Raw genomic sequence first — 20,442 nt, 5'->3', positions numbered from 1 at the left:
CGTTAAATTTTTATGTTTTATATGGAAAGGACAGGGACCAGAGCCACCACCTTTACCGAAGACCAGCGACAGCTAGAAAACACAATTTTCGACCACTATTAATGTAAATGTAAAAAGAAGGTAAGAAAAAGTTGTATGAATTGAACTTGTACGATCACCTTTTGGTGTTGCAGTTCTTCTTATTCCCGTGTTTGCTAAGAAAGTTGGATGACGAATTCCTCCTAATGCAAGATACCTTTTGAGTTTTGTTTTACCCAGACATGTTTCAGCACTTTTTGTGGTATCTTCAGTGGAATGCTTTATTTCCTTTCTCACGTGAAGCTATTGAATGTTAATGTTGGTAGCAGTGGGTCGGATACACGATCTGCAACTTGTCATGGCTTTGATGTTTTTGTCCCCTTTGTTTGTGGTATGGTAACATGCTGATTTCTACCACTTTTGTCATTTCACAGGAATTTTCTGCGATTTTTCGAACTTGTTCAGTATTTTCGCCGCCATACTAAGTTGTATATTGTGTACCAGCATTAACATTCAATAGCTTCATGTAAGAAAGAAGATAAAGTAATCCACTGAAGATAGCACAAAAAATGTTGAAACATGTCTCAGTAAAACAAAACTCCAAAGGTGTCTTCATAAAACGGAATTCCTCATCCAATAAACTTTTACAGTATTCAGTTACCGTTTATATTTCGTCCCAAAAGCTTAACGTGCATCACGAAAGCAGAACGTTGTTACTGAGTTTATAATACTGCAAAATCTAAAAATAAATATTTTATCTTGCAAACGTGAAGAAGTTAAATTATATGAACAACGTATTTCAACAAACATCCAGTTTTTGTCTTTCAGAGAAGTAAAACGGAAAAACTGAAATAAGAGTGTTTTTATAAGTTAAGAGATACATAACGCCAAAGAGCATAAGCTAGGGCTAATCGTCTGCATATTGTGGAAGTACCTGAAGCATAAAATATTGAAAAAGGTTCAAACAGTACAAATTTTATTTAAAGAACGGAAACGGTTGTACATCAGAGCAGACTAAATCAAAGACTACAAATTATCAATTTAATAAATTTTTTGAAGTTGAACAACATCTCTGGGATTAATTATAAAACACAACGCTGTAGTATCGAAAAGAAAACACTGCTCTAATGCCTTTTTTATTACGTCGTCGTACAAATTGTAAAACTATCGTAATTGTAATAAAAATTATTCATGGTAAATATCTGCTAACAAAGAAAGATTATACATACTCTAGCCAAATGCAAGAAATGTGATGTTCGAGGTTCGCCAACATACGGTATCGTAAAACAAGGCGTATTATGGTAACTATCAAGTAATCCAACCCACGAAAGAAACTGGTCTAGATGGAATTCAAACCCAGCTCGTAAGTACATCATTATAATATTTTACAAACATCAAGAATGCTATCCTCAAACATTGGTATTTCCTTGCACGTTGGAAAATGGGGAAGGTCCTGATATTCAGTAAGTCAGGGAAAGACGACTCCATCCCATAAAGTTACAGGCTCATCATCCTGCTGAGCTCTTTCAGCAGTGTTGTTGAGTAAATAATTCAGAAACTTCTCACTGGCACTGCATCAGTAACCTGAGCCCAGACAAACTCCAATTCCAGAATCACCTCGCCACAACACAATTTCTCCGCACAACACGCGACAATAATAATAAAGAACCAGAGACACTGTTTTCCTTGACCGCCGAACGTATTAGCCATAACAGCTTCATTTGCAAACTCGCTGGAATTCCGCACAGGGTCATATGTGTCACTCACTCACAGGGGCTTCAAGAGATTCGGGGTAAACAATCAACACTACGTGGTAAACAGGAGGGAGCACCTCACGGCAATATACTGGAGTTCCACGCGTTAAGCCTCCACGACAATGTGATAGCAGCCATCCACACCAATGACATAGCTACCCTGGCACAGTACTGGAAATGACCAAACATCATTTCAGCTTACAGACGGGATTGAAAACTCTCAGGCATTGATTGGAGAAATGGTGAGTTTAGTAAGTGGAAGTTAATTCTGTTTACAAGCAGACCGCACCCCCTCCCCTCCCACATGCAAGCACACACACACACACACACACACACACACACACACATATATATATATATATATATATATATATATATATATGCACATATATATATATATGCACACACACACACACACACACACACACACACACACACACACACACACACACACATATATATATATATATATATATATATATATATATATATATATATATATATGCACAAGCACAAACAGTGTAGATAAATCACATTACACAAACATTTTTCTGTGAGAATTAGCTACCTTGGCGTTAAGTTGGACTGGAGGAAATTGAAACCAGAGCTTAAGTCAGACTTTTCTAATTCCTCCTACCCAATGCTCAACTGCCAAAGTACACTGAATGGCAGCATGGCTAGTACGTGTATGCAACTCTCATTATAAGGCTGATGACATACGTAGGAGCAGTCTGGGAATACCGAACACCAACAGACCTTCTGCCCCTGCACTTGATTAATTGTGAGCAATGTCCCACGGCACACACACAACAATGGACCACTCGACTGTACAGGGATATGAGACACTCCAAAGCTCTACATAGCTCGCTATGTGCTTCGCATCACACCTTTCTACTGTACATGCTTCTCGCTCAAAAATAATCTGTGGTGAACTTCTGTTCTTGCACAAGACACGCTGACTAAACACAAGCTGTACATTTTCGTCGTCCTTTGTTCATTCATCTCAAAATCATAAAATTTTAATATTCATTGCATCTTTACACATCCCCATGTATCGCTTATTTTGTGTATATTACCTGAAGAAGAAGAATAGTAGAAAACAACTGAGGGCAGCAAACGAGAGGGAATAGTTCCAATTGGGCAGCGCCCAAGACACCAGACCAGCAAGCATCATTCCGACGGCCATGCTGCAGCACGCATAGCGGTTGACTGCAGTGCGGTGCTTGATATCAGTTAGCTCCAAACCTGAAAAACGAGAAATCATCCTCAAATGCTTTCAATATTACGTATCAAATAACACAGACTTCACTTCAAAAATGTTTCGGAGAAGATTCTATAGTGCACTTGCAGGACAGACACCATAGCACTATGTATGGTTCCACAATAAATAACTTTTAATGAAAGTCTAAAACCGTAAACGAGCAGTATTTACTAAACCAAGCCACTTTTTCTACTCCATTGTGGTACAAATGGTGTTGTTGTTGATGTTGTCATCAGTCCAGAGACTGGTTTGATGCAGCACTCCACGCTACTCTATCCTGCGCAAGCTTCTTAATATCCAAGTAACATCAAGCTACATCCTTCTGAATCTGCTTAGTGTATTCATCTCTTGGTCTCCCTCTACAATTTTTACCCTCCACGCTGCCTTCCAATACTAAATTGGTGATCCCTTGATGCATCAGAACATGTCCTATTAACCGATCTCTTATTCTAGTCAAGTTGTACCACAAATTTCTCTTCTCCCCAATTCTATTCAGTACCTCCTCATTAGTTACACGATCTACCCACCTAATCGTCAGCATCCTTGTGCAGCACATTATTTTGAAAGCTTCAATTCTCTTCTTGTCTAAACTAGTGATCGTCCATGTTTCAATTCCATACACAGCTACACTCCATAGAAATACACTCCTGGAAATGGAAAAAAGAACACATTGACACCGGTGTGTCAGACCCACCATACTTGCTCCGGACACTGCGAGAGGGCTGTACAAGCAATGATCACACGCACGGCACAGCGGACACACCAGGAACGGCGGTGTTGGCCGTCGAATGGCGCTAGCTGCGCAGCATTTGTGCACCGCCGCCGTCAGTGTCAGCCAGTTTGCCGTGGCATACGGAGCTCCATCGCAGTCTTTAACACTGGTAGCATGCCGCGACAGCGTGGACGTGAACCGTATGTGCAGTTGACGGACTTTGAGCGAGGGCGTATAGTGGGCATGCGGGAGGCCGGGTGGACGTACCGCCGAATTGCTCAACACGTGGGGCGTGAGGTCTCCACAGTACATCGATGTTGTCGCCAGTGGTCGGCGGAAGGATGCACGTGCCCGTCGACCTGGGACCGGACCGCAGCGACGCACGGATGCACGCCAAGACCGTAGGATCCTACGCAGTGCCGTAGGGGACCGCACCGCAGTGTCCCAGCAAATTAGGGACACTGTTGCTCCTGGGGTATCGGCGAGGACCATTCGCAACCGTCTCCATGAAGCTGGGCTACGGTCCCGCACACCGTTAGGCCGTCTTCCGCTCACGCCCCAACATCGTGCAGCCCGCCTCCAGTGGTGTCGCGACAGGCGTGAATGGAGGGACGAATGGAGACGTGTCGTCTTCAGCGATGAGAGTCGCTTCTGCCTTGGTGCCAATGATGGTCGTATGCGTGTTTGGCGCCGTGCAGGTGAGCGCCACAATCAGGACTGCATACGACCGAGGCACACAGGGCCAACACCCGGCATCATGGTGTGGGGAGCGATCTCCTACACTGGCCATACACCACTGGTGATCGTCGAGGGGACACTGAATAGTGTACGGTACATCCAAACCGTCATCGAACCCATCGTTCTACCATTCCTATACCGGCAAGGGAACTTGCTGTTCCAACAGGACAAAGCACGTCCGCATGTATCCCGTGCGACCCAACGTGCTCTAGAAGGTGTAAGTCAACTACCCTGGCCAGCAAGATCTCCGGATCTGTCCCCCATTGAGCACGTTTGGGACTGGATGAAGCGTCGTCTCACGCGGTCTGCACGTCCAGCACGAACGCTGGTCCAACTGAGGCGCCAGGTGGAAATGGCATGGCAAGCCGTTCCACAGGACTACATCCAGCATCTCTACGATCGTCTCCATGGGAGAATAGCAGCCTGCATTGCTGCGAAAGCTGGATATACACTGTACTAGTGCCGACATTGTGCATGCTCTGTTGCCTGTGTCTATGTGCCTGTGGTTCTGTCAGTGTGATCATGTGATGAATCTGACCCCAGGAATGTGTCAATAAAGTTTCCCCTTCCTGGGACAATGAATTCACGGTGTTCTTATTTCAATTTCCAGGAGTGTACTTTCAGAAACGACTTACTGATACTTAAATCTATACTCGATGTTAACAAATTTCTCTTCTTCAAAAAGGCTTTCCTTGCCATCGCCAATCTTCACTTCATGTCCTCTCTACTTCGACCATCATCAGTTATTTTGCTCCCCAAATAGCAAAACTCATTTACTACTTCAAGTGTCTCATTTCCTAATCTAATCACCTGTACACTTGGTGTGCGCGATTTTTCAGGACCACTTGTGTATTATTTATTACAGGTAGCTTGTCATCTGCAACCAAACAAAATTTCTCATCAACATCGTTTGGTTGCAGATGACAAGCAACCTGTAATAAATAATACACAGGTGGTCCTGAAAAATCACGCACACCAAGGTATTAACAAAAAGAAATGAACTATTGTTTGAACTAAATATCCACATATTTTTGTAATCATTTAGTACGCGTGTTCACATTGCAGAATAAATAAAACGGAAACCCACTGATGATGGCAGAGTGGTGCAGAAACGTGTTTGGGTACTGAGAAAAAACGGTGTTTTGCATAACTGGCGGACCTCACATATTACAATTCTGGTTTAATATTTCACTGCATTGGCTTGTTGCTGAGATTGTTGTGAAAGTTGAATCTATATTTTTAACACTTACCAACAGACAAGACAGATTCTGCCAAAGGCCCAGCCGCAGCTGACACGAGGGATACTGCCAGGATGAAGAGCGGCAGCACGTGTGGAGAGAGGACGACCAGCACTCTGCTGACCACGTGGGCTGACAGGCACAGCAGCTGCTGGGGGCGGCGGCCGTACCTGTCGTCAGCAAGAGTCAGCTCAGCCTGCGTGTCGAGGTGCTGGGCAGTCCAGCTAGCAGATAAAGTCCTATGATCATGTTGTGGGGCGGCGGGTAGAATTAATTGTTATATAAATGTTCCTATTATTTATGCTGTTGTTTTGCCGTTCTCAACACTGGCTCTCTAACTACAATTTTGGCAACCAGAAAGTGATTAGCAAAACATGAAGCCTATAATTAGAATTCGTAGTGCCCACTTCACCTGAGAAATACACTTATAGCTACAGCTTATAGATCTGAGGAATTAGGAGATTGTCTGGGATTCATAATCAAAAACGATCGTGAAAAAAATGTTCTCTGTATTCTGAAAGACACAGATGAAAGAAAAAGAATCCACACAAGCTGACTAACAGAGCAGTTCAGAGTCTAATGCGCTGATGCAACTATAACTGTCCAAATTAAATGTTTAAATGAATGCTCGCCATAATTTGATGATAATGTTCATCAAACGCCACGCTAAATAACGGTAGAATGTCTGTCCCGCGACGGCACGTGAAAATACAACATACGCAAACTGGAGATATATCATTAAAGTCATCCCAGAATTTACACTTCACTCGAAAACGATTTCATGGTTACGCGTATCCCGAGTAACTTAATACGGCATCCGAGGCTGTTTATAGCAATGATACCGACGCGACGCGACTCCCGTCACAGATGGTGATCTAATCTGCGTCTGGAGAGAACTGGGGCCTTTCTTCCTCGCGCAGCGTTCTTATATATACAGCCGCGGTGCGGACGGCTAAGGGAACGCCTGATCAAATCGGCTCTCCCGACTAGCCGCTGGGCTAGTAATGCACCACTTTAAGTTATTGCATAAATCATAGCTTCTTTTGCTGATGGCCGATGAAGCTCTCAATTTAAATGTGCATTCAGCACATACGTAAGTAATCATAATAAAAGTCTGTCGTGGCTAAGTAAAATATTTTGGGCGAGAGAATTAATTTAATTATAATACACGCAGTAAACGAACTCTGAACTTGCCCTTTGGAGATACGCTATCGCTATAGTTTTATAGTTATTGAGTTGAAACTTCTCACATCTTTATGATTATAGCGGATCTCCATTCTACTTAAATTTAAACATCCTAGCCTTATTTATTAGCCTACTTAATCTGTCTTGCTTCCTTAATTTTTAAGACAAAAACCAGAAAATATTGAATTTCAACTAAAATCTTAATTTGTGAGATCCAAAGTACTGTTTCTATTAAATTATTATGAAAAAGGAATCTAAATATAAATTTTTAAGTCTCTAGCTCTTTTCTGTTGCGTCAATGATTTTTACAGAAAAACGTCCAAATTTCGAAAATGGTTAAAGTTATCGAACTGACATTTAACACATATTAATTTAGTATTACTCCTGACATGCTAGAACTGTTTCAGGCTATTTACTTGATTTTTAAAGTATTGCGCAACATTTATGACGTCAGAGCTAGTTACAGCGGACTAGGCTGGCACACAATGGAAAGACTGATGAGAATTTTATAAGGTGTGAGTAGGCTGCTTCCCTGCAATGTGCAGGTTTAAAATGGCTCTGAGCACTATGTGACTTAACGTCCGAGGTCATCAGTCTCCTAGAACTTGGAACTAATTAAACCTAACTAACCTAAGGACATCACACACATCCATGCCCGAGGCAGGATTCGAACCTGCGACCGTAGCGGTCGCGCGGTTCCGGACTGTAGCGCCAAGAACCGCACGGCCACTCCGGCTGGCCGATCATGTGCTGACACTTATTAACAAAAATATTGCTTTTATTTGTTGACGAACTTGTGCTTGGGACAGAAAAGAGCAGAAACTGGAGTAACCGTGGACCTTAGGTGGTTTACAAGTGACCGTTAACCCTATCGACACTATGCCTGTACGCCATATGGGCGCCCGTGTGTTGGCTGTGTAGACGGCGTCCTTATCCCGTGCGGCGTCCTTATCCCGTGCGGGCACAGCTTTTCCATTCGCCGAAATGTGTTTCCCCACGTACTACGCAACTTTCGACTGTAGGATAGCCGTAGCAGTTCATATTTTATCCGCTAGATGCAGCAGGAATCGATTTACAGGTGTGCCTTTACTGAAAACATTGTGGGTTCAAATGGTTCAAATGGCTCTGAGCACTATGGGACTTAACATCTAAGGTCATCAGTCCCGTAGAACTTAGAACTACTTAAACCTAAGGACATCACACACATCCATGCCTGAGGCAGGATTCGAACCTGCGACCGAAGCGGTCGCTCGATTCCAGACTGAAGCGCCTAGAACCGCTCGGCCGCACTGTACATTGTAGGAACCTCAGAAGATACTACCTGTGGGAACTCTCGTGAAGAACAGAAAGGGCCTGCCAGCGAGCTTCAAAGCAAAGTAAGTTAGTTCTTTTTCCTTTTTTAAAAAATAAAACAAGCATATATTCCAGACTCAAATGGATAAATAACGTGTTATACATTGACTCTCTGCAAAATATCAGGCAACCACCAAAGAGATTCTGTATGTTCAAAAGAATATTTTACAAGAACAATAGAGCCAAACATTATCGTAATCTAACGTGGACAAGGCTAGTTTAGACTGTGTCATTCAGCTTCACATCTACTGCCCATTCGCAAGAAAAACAATGAAGTGGCAAAAAAGCTTTTCTTTCACTTTCTCTTAATGTCTGCTGTGAATGATTGGTTTTATTTTGTACAAGGATGTTACCCAGCAGAAGATATCTCTAGTGGAATTTGTAAAACGAAGTTAGCATACACTCGTTACCTGCGTGAGCAGACATTTGATCATTGGAAGTAACACCAGCCACCAGTGTAGATAGAAATTCTGGTCGTCATCTTCCAGAAGAACAAAGGAAACGCCACGCGCATCAGTAAAGTTTCCTTTGACAAAGGAAAGAGAGAGACTGGCAAGTGGATAACGAAAGAAACCAGATAGTGGTACAAACACTGCAGTGTCTAACTTCATGTACCACCACGTGTGTAAATTACATATGAATTACAAGTCATCATTTTTTGTCGTACAATGTAAATATGCAGTTGTAAAGTTATATTTTTCTTTTTATTTGTGAACTAATGTGAAACTTTTTCGAGTGAGGAGGGGGAAATTTTTCGTGTTCTTGGAAACCCTAATATATCAGTACTAATGCGAACACACACACACACACACACACACACACACACACACACACACACACACACACACATATATATATATATATATATATATATATATATATATATATATATATATATATATATACAGGGTGTCCCATTTATCTTGGCCACCCTAAATAACTGTTTGTGCAGTTGAAAATTACCAAATGTTTCAAGCAAATGTTCTTTAGCCGTCAGGGAGACATCAATCGGCATGATTGCCTTTGTTGTAGCTTTGTTTTTTACAGAGATATGAACAACGACATGACTTTTTTAAACGCTACCCTGTATTTTTAATTCGGTAATTCAATTCCCCTCCTAAAGACCTATTCAAAAATGTATCACAGTGTACCATTCACTGAAACACAGCGTTATTAATTACATAACACGACACTGACGTTGACGCTCCCAGCGCTTAGTGCAGGTACTCTGGGTAATGGAACACATCCACGTGCTGACGTTGATGCAGGACAAATGTAAACATAAGTGGAATGCACACCCATCATTCTGTCAACCATCGTCGGTTGGAGAGTTGTGTGAGTAGAATGTACACCAACGAAGAGAAGGTAGAAATGCTACTCATCTGTGCGGAATGTAAGTTAGCAGAACAGTAATTGCAATACTGTTTTCTTATGTACGGGTACATTTAGTACAGTAGTGTAGTCCTTTTAAAAACTGTTGTGTAGAGTAGGCATACAGTAAAGGCTGTCCTTCCTACAAACTGCATCGACAGATGTTTCTTTTTTGTAGTTGTAGAAGGTACGCCAAATGCTACGCAGGCAGTGAACCGTACAGAGCGATATCCTGACAAGAAACCACCTTCCCGATGGATGTTTTCTCGTCTTGTTGCAACGCTTCAGGAAATGGGAAGTTTCAACCCACGACAACGCAATCGTTGTAGCGCTCGCACAGACGAAGCTGCCGAAGTTACTGTTCTCGCTTCCGTTGCTATGAATCCACATGTGACTACACGACAGCTTGAACACGAGATTGGCATTCCTAAAAACAGTGTACATCGTATTCTTACACGTCACCGGTTCCATCCTTACCATGCCCACCTACATCCAGAACTGCATGGGAATGATTTCCAGAATCGTGTACAGTTCTGTCAGTGGGCACAGCAGCAAATCCTGCCCAACCCGAACTTCTTCTCCATTGTTCTATTTACCGATGAATGTTCCTTCTGAAACAAAGGACAGGTAAACACAAGAGACATGCATTATTGGTCCAGCGACAACCCACGATGGCTTAGACAGGTGCAACATCAGCATCGATGGTGAGTTAACGTCTGCTGTGGTATGCTCGGTACTACAGTTATTGGCCCTTATTTCATCAATGGTGGTCTAAACGGCACAATGTGTGCCAGCTTCCTCAGATTAACATAATGCCTTGCGTGCACGTCGTGTTCTGAACCGAAGGTACCCTGCCAGATGGACTGGTCGAGGAGGAACAGTTGCTTGGCCTGCTAGGTCTCCTGATTTAAATCCTCTGGACTTTTTTCTTTGGGGATGCAATTAAGACGTTGTCTATTGCGATATTCCAACAACTTCAGAGGACATGCAGGAATGTATCATGCTTGCTTGTAACTGTCTTCAGCTGGCAACACTAGAAGCAGTAATAATTCCTTCATTCGACGAATGCACCAGTGTATCGGTGTACAGGGTCACCACTTTGAGCACCTTTGATGTTCTACTCCTGGGCAATGGTACAGGACAGCCAAAGTCAATTTTGTGTTATGTTTTTACCTGGTTTTCCCTTGTTTTCTGACAACTCCAGCAAGTGGGCGAGTTTGTGACCCCAGGCTCAAAGTCAGTGTTGTGTTCTGTAATTAATAACGTTGAGTTTCAGTGAATGGTACACTGTGATACATTTTTGAATACGTCTTTAGGAGGAGAATTGAATTACCGAATAAAAAATACAGGGTATCATTTAAAAAAGTCATATCGTTGTTCATATCTTTGTAAAAAACAAAGCTCCAACAAAGGCAATCATATCTTCTGGTAAACTTTCCGGGATGTAAGGTCGTGGTCCATGAAACTCTTCAGCTGCTAACATTTCGTCCAGAGCTGCGCTGGACATCTTCAGAGGTTGTTTCTCCTCCGGTGAGTCTTGCCGACTGACGGGTCGGACGTCTGAGAGCGTCTTCTATATATTAGAAAGTGGGCGTGACCAGAGTTACACATGATATGCAGAGACTGTAACACCCCTCTGAAGATGTCCAGCGCAGCTCTGGACGAAACGTTAGGAGCTGAAGAGTTTCATGGACCACGACCTTACATCCCGGAAGGTTTACCAGAAGATATGTCATCCGGTCGTGAAAGCCTTCATACTGTGATCAATGGCAATCATGCCGATTGATGTCTCCCTGACGGCTAAAGTACATTTGCTTCAAACATTTTGTAATTTGCATCTCGACAAACAGTTATTTCGGAAGGTCAAGATAAATGGGACACCCTGTATATAAAAGCAAGCATATTTTCCTAAACTGTAATGTATGGGGTTTAAAATGATATATATACATGTACCTATGAGATGCTTCATTAATGTGTAATTATTCTTTAAATTTACAATATAATCGCCAGTTCATCTACGCAGTCGAAGAGCAGAGTTATCAGTGCTGAATGTGTTAAATGTAGTTACAAAACGCCATGCACGAGGCGAAACATGAATGAATAAGAGCTGAAATGGTTCAGGAGATGGGGTATGCGATCCATTTCATAAAGTAGACACCGTTGATGAGAAAATAATTCAATTTTTCACCTTCGTCAGTCTATTCCGTTTCTTCGCTGCCCATGTTCAACAATACAGTCAGCAGCTGATGGTCTCGTGCTTCGCAATGCTGACTCTCGATCAAGAGGCTCTGTATTCGATTCCTGGCCGGGTCAGGGATTTTCTCCACTGGACACTGGGTGCTCGTGGGTTGCGCTCAAAATTATTTCATCATCATCGATGCACAAGTCGCGGAAGTGGCGTCGAATAAAAACAAATACTTGCATCTGGTGGCCATACCTTCCCAGAATGGGACTTCCGGCCTCCGGTGCTACACGCACATTTCATTTCATTTCAACGAAAATACGCAGAATACCCAGTGGAGCTGACACCTGTAATTGCACTGATGGACCAAAGCATTATGACCAGCTTTTTAATAGTGTCTTGATCTGCCTTTGGAGCTCATACATCAGCGATTGTGCATGTCATGGATTTGCCCGATAGCATCCCAAATATATTTCATCGAGCTCATGCTCAAAATGAGTACACACTCATGCTTCTCAAACCACTGCAGTACGATTCTGGCCTTGTAACACAGACAGTTATCCCGGTGGAAGATGTCGTTGCCGTCCGGGAATACATTAAGCGAGAAGGGATATAGGTGATCCACAGCACTAAACAATCACTCCACATCTGTCATGATACCTTCGACAGTGCCACAGGACCTGTGAAAACCCAGATCAGTGTCCACTTTAGCATAATACTGCTTCCGCCAGCCTGCATCCATGGGACAGTATGTTGAGGATGTTGGTGGAGTAACTTGGGAACACATAGAGGTCACCTGCTACAGAGAATCCATGTTCAACGACGTGCGCTACATGGTATCTCCAAAACCTCGTGTCTGTACCACCATTGTACTCTGTCTTCAGATATGCCGCAGATCACAGCCCATTCTTTTCTTTTTCATGGGCAAGCTTCTGATGATGATGATGATTTTTGGTTTGTGGGGCGCTCAACTGCGCCTGTACAAATTCCCAACCTTTGCTCAGCCCAATCTCACCGCTTTCATGAATGAGGATGAAACGATGAGGACAATACAAACACCCAGTCATCTCGAGGCAGGTGAAAATCCCTGACCCCGCCAGGAATCGAACCCGGGACCCCGTGCTAGGGAAGCGAGAACGCGACCGCGAGACCACGAGCTGTGGACACAAGCTTCTGACCTCCTTGCTCTGTGATAAGGTACAGACATTCGAAAGCTTGTCGCCTGCTCTTGGTTCCACAGTCGTTCATCCATTTGCTGTAGATACGACAGTAGCACGTGAACAGCTGACTTGCTACACCTTTTCCAAGATGCTCGTTCCCAGGTGTAGTGTCATAACAGTCTGCACTTTGCTGAGCCACGTATCTCAGTGGATTTTCCTATTAGCGCCCCACTTACACTGAGGTGACAAGTGTCGTGGGATACCTCCTAATATCATGTCAGGCATGCTTTTCCCCAGTGGAGCGCAGCAACTCGGCGTGGTATTGACTCAAAAAGTCGTTGGAAATCAACTGTAGAAATACTGAGCCATGCTGGCACTATATATATATATATATATATATATATATATCCATAACTGCGAAAGTGTTGCCGGTGCAGGATTTTGTGCACAAACTGACCTCACGATTATGTCCCATAAAAGTTCCACGGGGTTCATGTCCGGAGATCTGGGTGGAGAACTCGCTCGAATTGTCTGCAATGTTCTACGAAACCAATCGAGAACAATTGTGGCCCAGTCACATGGCGCATTGTGATCCGTAAAAATTCCATCGTTGTTTCGGAACGCGAAGTTCATGAAAGGCTGCAAATAGTCTCCAAGAAGCTGAACACAACCATATCCAGTCAATGGCTGGTTCAGTTGGATCAGAGGACACAGTCCATTCCATGTAAACACAACTCATACAAATATGAAGCCACCACCATCTTGGAAAGTGCATTGTTGACAAGTTGAGTGCGTGGCTTCGTTGTTGTCTGCTCACACTCGACCCTAACATCACCACTTACCACCTGAGATCAGGACTCATCACACAAGGCCAAGGTTTCCCAGTCGCCTACGGTCCAACCGATAATGTTACCACCCCATGAGAGCCACTGAAGGCGATGTGGTGATGCTGACAAAGGCACTCGCATCAGTCGTCTGCTGTCTTGATCCATTAACGCCAAATTTCGCCGCACTGTCTCAACGGTTGCGCTCGTCGTACGTCCCACATTGATTTCTGCGATTATTTCACGCAGTGTTGCTTGTCTGTTAGCATTGACAGCTCTACGCTGCTCTCGGTCGTTAAGTGAAGGCCGTCGGCCACTGTGTTGTCCTTGGTGAGAGGTAGTGCCTGAAATTTGGCATTCCCGGCGCACTCTTGGCGCTGTGTATCTCGGAATATTTTAATCCCTAACGATTTCCATAATGGAATGACCCATGCGTCTATTTCCAACAACCATTCCGCGTTTAAAGTCTGTTAATACCCGTCGTGCGGCCATAATTACAGCGGATAATTTTTCACACTATCATTTCTGTACAAATGTGAATGTTCTGACCTTTTATACCCAGTCTATGCGATACTACCGCCATCTGTATGTGTACATGACGTACGCCCACGACTTCTTTCAAGTCAGTGTATGTACGAGGGGACTCGAAAACGTAAGTTACGCATTATTTCAGCAGGTCAAGTAGCTTTTGTTGAATGCTGCACTACACTTCGAAGTGACTCAGATAAATGACAGTATTTTTCCGCATAGTTACCAGATCTCTGTACAACAACCGTCGGATCATTTTACCAATCGTTCAGTTCCTTGACGATGGAAATCCGCTACTTGGTCCTGCAGTCATTCAAGAATCACTATGTGAAAGTTCCCTCAGTTGAAAAATCTCCCCCCCTCCCCCCAGACATCTTTTCAGCTTGCTGAAAAGATGGAAAGATCTGGACTTCTCGGTCAGCATCGCTCATGTCTGTGCGGCATTGGTCAAATTTTTTGCGGCTTTTCCTTGCTTCTGGGCGAGACATTGCTTGTGGTCCATATAGCGCCAGAATTTCACAGTGAATCTGTATGCAATTTAGGCCTTTTGTGCACAAGATTCGTTCCTTTCCATGTACTTCAACTTTGGAGTACATTTCTAGATGTCGCTTCAGTTCCATCGTACACTGTGATGCATCGGTTACCCGTACTGCAGCGCAACTCTGTCTACAGGAAACCCGGAACTCTCAACTGACTATGTTTTTATGGAAATTTGTGGTAAGTTCCTATGGGACCAAACTACTGAGGTCAGCGGTCCCTAGGCTTACGCCCTACTTAATCTAACTCAAACTAACTTACGCTAATGACAACATGTGACGGTACGTCACATAAATGGACATTTGGAGAAAGGGAAAACAAGTTTTTGTTATGAGACGAGTGAAACGTAAATTATCTAAAGACTAAGTACGTCTGCGCGATGTATAACAAATAGTAAAGAACGTAAGTTATAATTATCAAAACACAAATATCGATGTAATTAACAAAACACAGTTTTTTAGTATAATCCTTCGACCATAAATATAATAGACTGGCCCTGACGTCATTTTCGTGGCTCCAACATCTCTGGGCTGAAGTCACGTGAATGTTGGCAAAACATGGTTGTTTCGTGTTGCGCTTATGGCTGTACTCAGCGTTTTGTCGGGGAAATGGCATTACTTTTCACGTGTAAGTGTGTCTAAGATAGTGCAGACGCGTTTATTGAAATCTGCTGAAGTGACTTTTATATGTTTTTTACACCTGAAATAGAGTATCACGTAAATTAAAGTGTTGAAAGTGATGCCTTTAAAGTCAGACTCATATTACATTTTGGAAAGTATCTGTGATAATTCGGTTACAGAAGTAAATATAATCGTTTCTCGTTCCTACTCATAGGTTCCGTAAGGATGAAAACCGAAGGCAGCTTTGGATACAGGCCCTGAAACGGAAAAACTTTAAGCCGTTAGCACATACGCGCATTTGCTTGAAGCACTTCGCGGAGAAGTGTTTTGATAGGTTAGTTATTATTTACAATGTATATCTATAATTTGTATTTACAGTGTCTGTCATTTTTAAACCTAGGCTCCAAAATTATTTTCTGAAACTGCAAAGTCTCACCTTTCATCTAAAATATCATTTTTTTTAAACTGATAGTTTAAACCTTTGTAAAAATAGTGGGAACTGAACCTTTGAAGTGCATCTAAAATTGATACTCTAAAATGGACCTGCTCCTAACGTAAACAATTTTGACCTATAGTTGACATAATTCCCATAGCCCATTTTCTTTTATAAGTGACTAAAGCTCGAAACGTGGCGAATACAATGTTTAAAGTTTTGACACGAGCCCACTCTTACTGTTTAAAAGAATTTTAACGACATTTTACTATAATTGATAGTTTATAGTAATTTCGTCCCGCTGCCCACCAGTGTGGCGTTCGATGTATTTGTTAAGATTTTATAAATGGTACTTTGAACAAATCCAGGTCAAATGTAGTTCTGGCATAATTTTTCACAAATAAAAAAGTAGTTTTTGTTGGAAGCGCTTGGCAGTCAATTGAGAAATGTGGGGAAAATCCGATACAAACATAGGATGGCAGACCGCTGATTTGAAATCCAGCCACGTTTTGCCAACAGTCACGTGGTTTATGTTGGAGCCACACTAGCCCCATAGCTTCTGCACAGCAAGGCCAGTCTACTAGTATCTATGGTCAAAGGTATAATCTCTGTGTAATATAGGCCATGAAGATCAGAGACAATGCTTTGATTGAACCAGCTCTCCTGTTTTGTTTCGTCTAGCGGTAGATAGAGATGGGCAAAACTGTTCTTTTCAGAGATTGGATCAGAACTGTTCACTCCCTGAAATGAATTAGCTCTTTTTCATGACTCACCACTCATTTACAATAGAAAATAAATGGAAGGCACATTGCCCTTTAAACTTGGTTTATTCCAGTACTATACCTGTATTTTGATCTTATTTGATCCTATTTTGAAGTAACACAGATAATGAGTAAGAATTTTCTATTGTTTATTGAAATTTCCACGATATGACAAAGTTTTTCATTATTGATTTATTTTGCACTATCGTGGTTTTTTGGGTGATCGGAAAATGTTGTAACTTGAGATTTACATTAACAATATATTTGGCTATAATGTATTAAAATTTCATTAACTTCATACAAATACATCGCAAGCCATATATTTTTAAAGTGAACGTTTCCTTTCGAAGACGCCTAAAATCGCAAAATCCGTACCAGAATAAGAAAAAAAAATATAAATTTGACTGTAAAACGAAAGTGCTGCATATAGCCTTACGCAGAATAAAACAAGGAAAATATTGGTGTATCACATTTTGCGATACGTTTATCGGTTCGCTCGTAATTAAAGCGTAAATTCGAGTGTCCATAATAAAAATCCTATAGTAAGAGGAGTCATCAGGAACCTAATCTAATCAGTTTAAACATATAAAAATAAAATAAAAACAATTGATGTATACATAACATAATAATGTAATATACATAGCGGTATTCCTACGAAGAACAATATCCAGTGGGGACGAACTCCGATGCAGAGGCGCTGAGTCGAGCTGGTCGAGCCGCGAGCAGTATTACTGCATGAGCTGAGACCGCAGAGACCAGAGTGACACCTGAGTCGCTTTGCTCGACGCTCTGGCTAGAGTCGAGATGGTGGGGTGAGCGTTGAGCGGGCGAGTTCCGAGGGTGGGGGGGAGCGGTGAACTCACCCGCTCCGAGACAAATCGTCCGTTCCCTTGCGAGCAGGCTTTTGCAAGTAGTTCCTATTTTATCCGCTAGGTGGCTCTCTGTCCTGTTGCTCGCATCAACTGCCCAGAGGGCAGGACGTGCGACCGGAACGATCGCCGACAGAGTGCGATGCGAAGTTAAGCTGCGCCAGACACTGCACAGTGCACACGGCAGACGACGAACAGAGACAGCACGGCATATGTGAAACACAAAATCCAATGGGGCACTGCACAATGCAGGCAGCCAAGGTAGAAGCAGGGCAGAGGCCGGCGCTGGCTGTGTTGTGTGGCGTGCACTGTGCTCTGACCAGCAGAGGCGCTGCTGATATGCTCCGTCTCTCTCTCTCTCTCTCTCTCTCTCTCTCTGCCGTGGGAAATGTTTGGAGCTACCGTTCTTTTTTTCTGAATCACTGATTGTTCACTCCTTTGAAAGATTGAACTCTATTAATTACTTCAAGAGTGGATCCCCCATCTCTAGCGGTAGACCGCCATTGTAGTGCTGTTTGATAATTAACGTAAGTTTTATCTGTATTTTTGAAAGAGTGTATTATGGACTTAGTCGTCACCTCTCAAGAGCGCAACCATTAATTATAATTATCGACATTTTTACAGAACTTCGTAGTGCAGGGAGCTCATCTCCCCTAGCAGGATTTAGTCGGCCATTACGCTGACGATTCATGTTATTAAATGTAAATGCGAGAGACTTCTCAATTTTGATCTTTCATTAATTTCAAAGTTAAAGGCAGTAGTGATAGATTTCATTTACTAAAATTCACAGCACTGAATGAGTTCAGTATGTTTCATTTTGGCCGCCTAACGGCAGATGAGATTCTCTCCAGTTTCGCCTTGCAAATAATGAACAAGAAATATTGAAAATCATTTTATTCCGCAATATCTCAGTTAATCTTTGTGTAGTTTGGTATATAAATAACCAGTAGCCCCTGAGACCCGTGTTAATAATTACAGTTTGCGTAAGAATACGCAAATTTTCTTTTCTAAATAACAACGCTCACGCAAACTATTTATTAGAAGGCGGTGAGTTGCGCGTTGTGATTAAAAAAAATATTATATCGTACGTACTTCGGTGCAGCCGATGTCCGTACGAGTGTTATCGCGGTGTAAGTTAACAAAAAGTCTCATGCTAGCCCACAATATTTAAAGCTACCCCAACCAAAATCATAAAACATAATTATAAAAATAAAAATATATAATTATCCCGTGATAACACCCACACACATACATATACACTTATACAGTGATAAACACACACATCCATGCCGCAGAGAGGATTCGAACCTCCAATGGGGGAAGACGCACGAACCGTGGCAAGGCGCCTAAGACCACGCGGCTATCCCTCGCGGCTCTACCGACTGTGTGACACTCTTGTTGCACAATGGACTTACTGTGAGGCGACATGCGTAATTTATTTTCTGAAGTTCCTTTGTGCTCTCGTTACAGCTTCTAGTGTCGGCATCGCCTCAAGGCAGCATTCAATCTCGTGGTGGGTGGTCGTCGTAACTGTTGGGTCATCACTGTAGGTTCAGCCCGTGATGGGTTACCTCTCTACTTCTCGTTCTTCTTTATCTTTTGTCATTAACCAATAGCGTTACACAGAGATGACAAAAGTATTGGGATAGCGATATGCACAAGTAGATATGGAAATAATATGGCGTACACAATGTATGAGAGGTCAGTACATCGCCGGAGCTGTTATTTGCAGTCGGGTGATCCATGTGAAAAGGTTTCCGAACAGATTATAACCGTACAACGGGAATTAACAGAATTTGAACGCGGCATGGTGGTTCTGCCTAGATCCATGAGATATACCACTTCGGAAATCGCTAGGGAATTCAATATTCCGAGCTCCATAATGTGAAGAGTGTGTCTAGAATACCAAATTTCAGGCGTTACCTCTCACCAAGGACAATGCAGTGCTCGACAGCCTTCACTTAACAACCGAGAGCAGCGGTGTTTGCGTAGAGTTGTCAGTGCTGACAGACATGCAACACTGCGTCAAATGACGACAGAAATCAATGTCGGATGTACGACGAACGTAACCGTCAGGGCAGTGCGGCGAAATATGGCTTTACTGGGCTATGGCAGCAGGGCCTGCGAAAACATTGGTCGGACCCTAGACGACTGCAGAAAACAGTCCGGATTTCACTTGGTAAGAGCTGATGGCAGGGTTTGAATGGGACGCAGACCCCATGAGGCCGTGGACGCAGTTGTCAACAAGCTACTCGTGACTCCATAATGGTGTGGGCTGTGTCTGCATGGAACAGACAGGATCTGCTGATCCAACTGAACTGAACACTGACTGGAAATGGTTATGTTCGGCTACTTGGACACAAAGATGGAATTTTTATAGATGACAATGAGCCATGTAAGTGGGCCACAATTGTTCGAGATTGCTTTGCAGAACATTCTGGACAATTCGAGCGAATGATATGGACAGCCAGGTCGCTCGACATGAACCCTATCGAACATTTATGGGGCTTAGTCGAGCGGTCACTGCGTGCACAGAATGCTTCACCGGCAACGCTTTGGCAGTTATGGATGTCTATAGAGGCAGTGCAGCTCCAGGAGACTTCCAACAACTTGTCGAATCCGTGCCGTGTCGAGATGTCCCACTACACGGGGCAAAAGGATGTCCGAATTGTTTTTAGGGGCTATCCCATAACTTTTATCACCTCAGTTTACAATTATCGGCATGAAACTCCTCATTCCCGTTAGTCCATTAGCTAAAAGCCACAGAATGTCGTAGATAGATATATCTGTCGAAGGCAGTGACAGCGAGCGAATCATGGGCGCATATGTGTGTCACACCCACTTGCACATATCCTGTTACTTTCCCCCGGCCATACAACTGGCTTACCCAGTGAGCTA

The 20,442-nt window shown here is 43.0% G+C and overlaps 1 protein-coding gene across 1 annotated transcript in view; it reads right to left on the bottom strand.

The window, feature by feature from the left end:
* LOC126176754 (solute carrier family 22 member 7-like) overlaps nucleotides 1-20,442 on the bottom strand; it is a 557,899-nt gene that overhangs the window by 284,234 nt on the left and 253,223 nt on the right. The window contains exons 5-6 of the mRNA XM_049923922.1: nucleotides 5,734-5,891; nucleotides 2,849-3,017 (exon numbers count right to left, since the gene is read on the bottom strand). Coding sequence (XP_049779879.1) covers nucleotides 2,849-3,017; nucleotides 5,734-5,891 — 327 coding nt within the window. The remainder of the gene's footprint in view (nucleotides 1-2,848; nucleotides 3,018-5,733; nucleotides 5,892-20,442) is intronic.

This window comes from Schistocerca cancellata, chromosome 3 (genome assembly GCF_023864275.1).
Source record: "Schistocerca cancellata isolate TAMUIC-IGC-003103 chromosome 3, iqSchCanc2.1, whole genome shotgun sequence".
Classification (NCBI taxonomy): Eukaryota; Metazoa; Arthropoda; class Insecta; order Orthoptera; family Acrididae; genus Schistocerca; species Schistocerca cancellata.
This window is presented reverse-complemented; position numbering and strand designations above follow the sequence as displayed.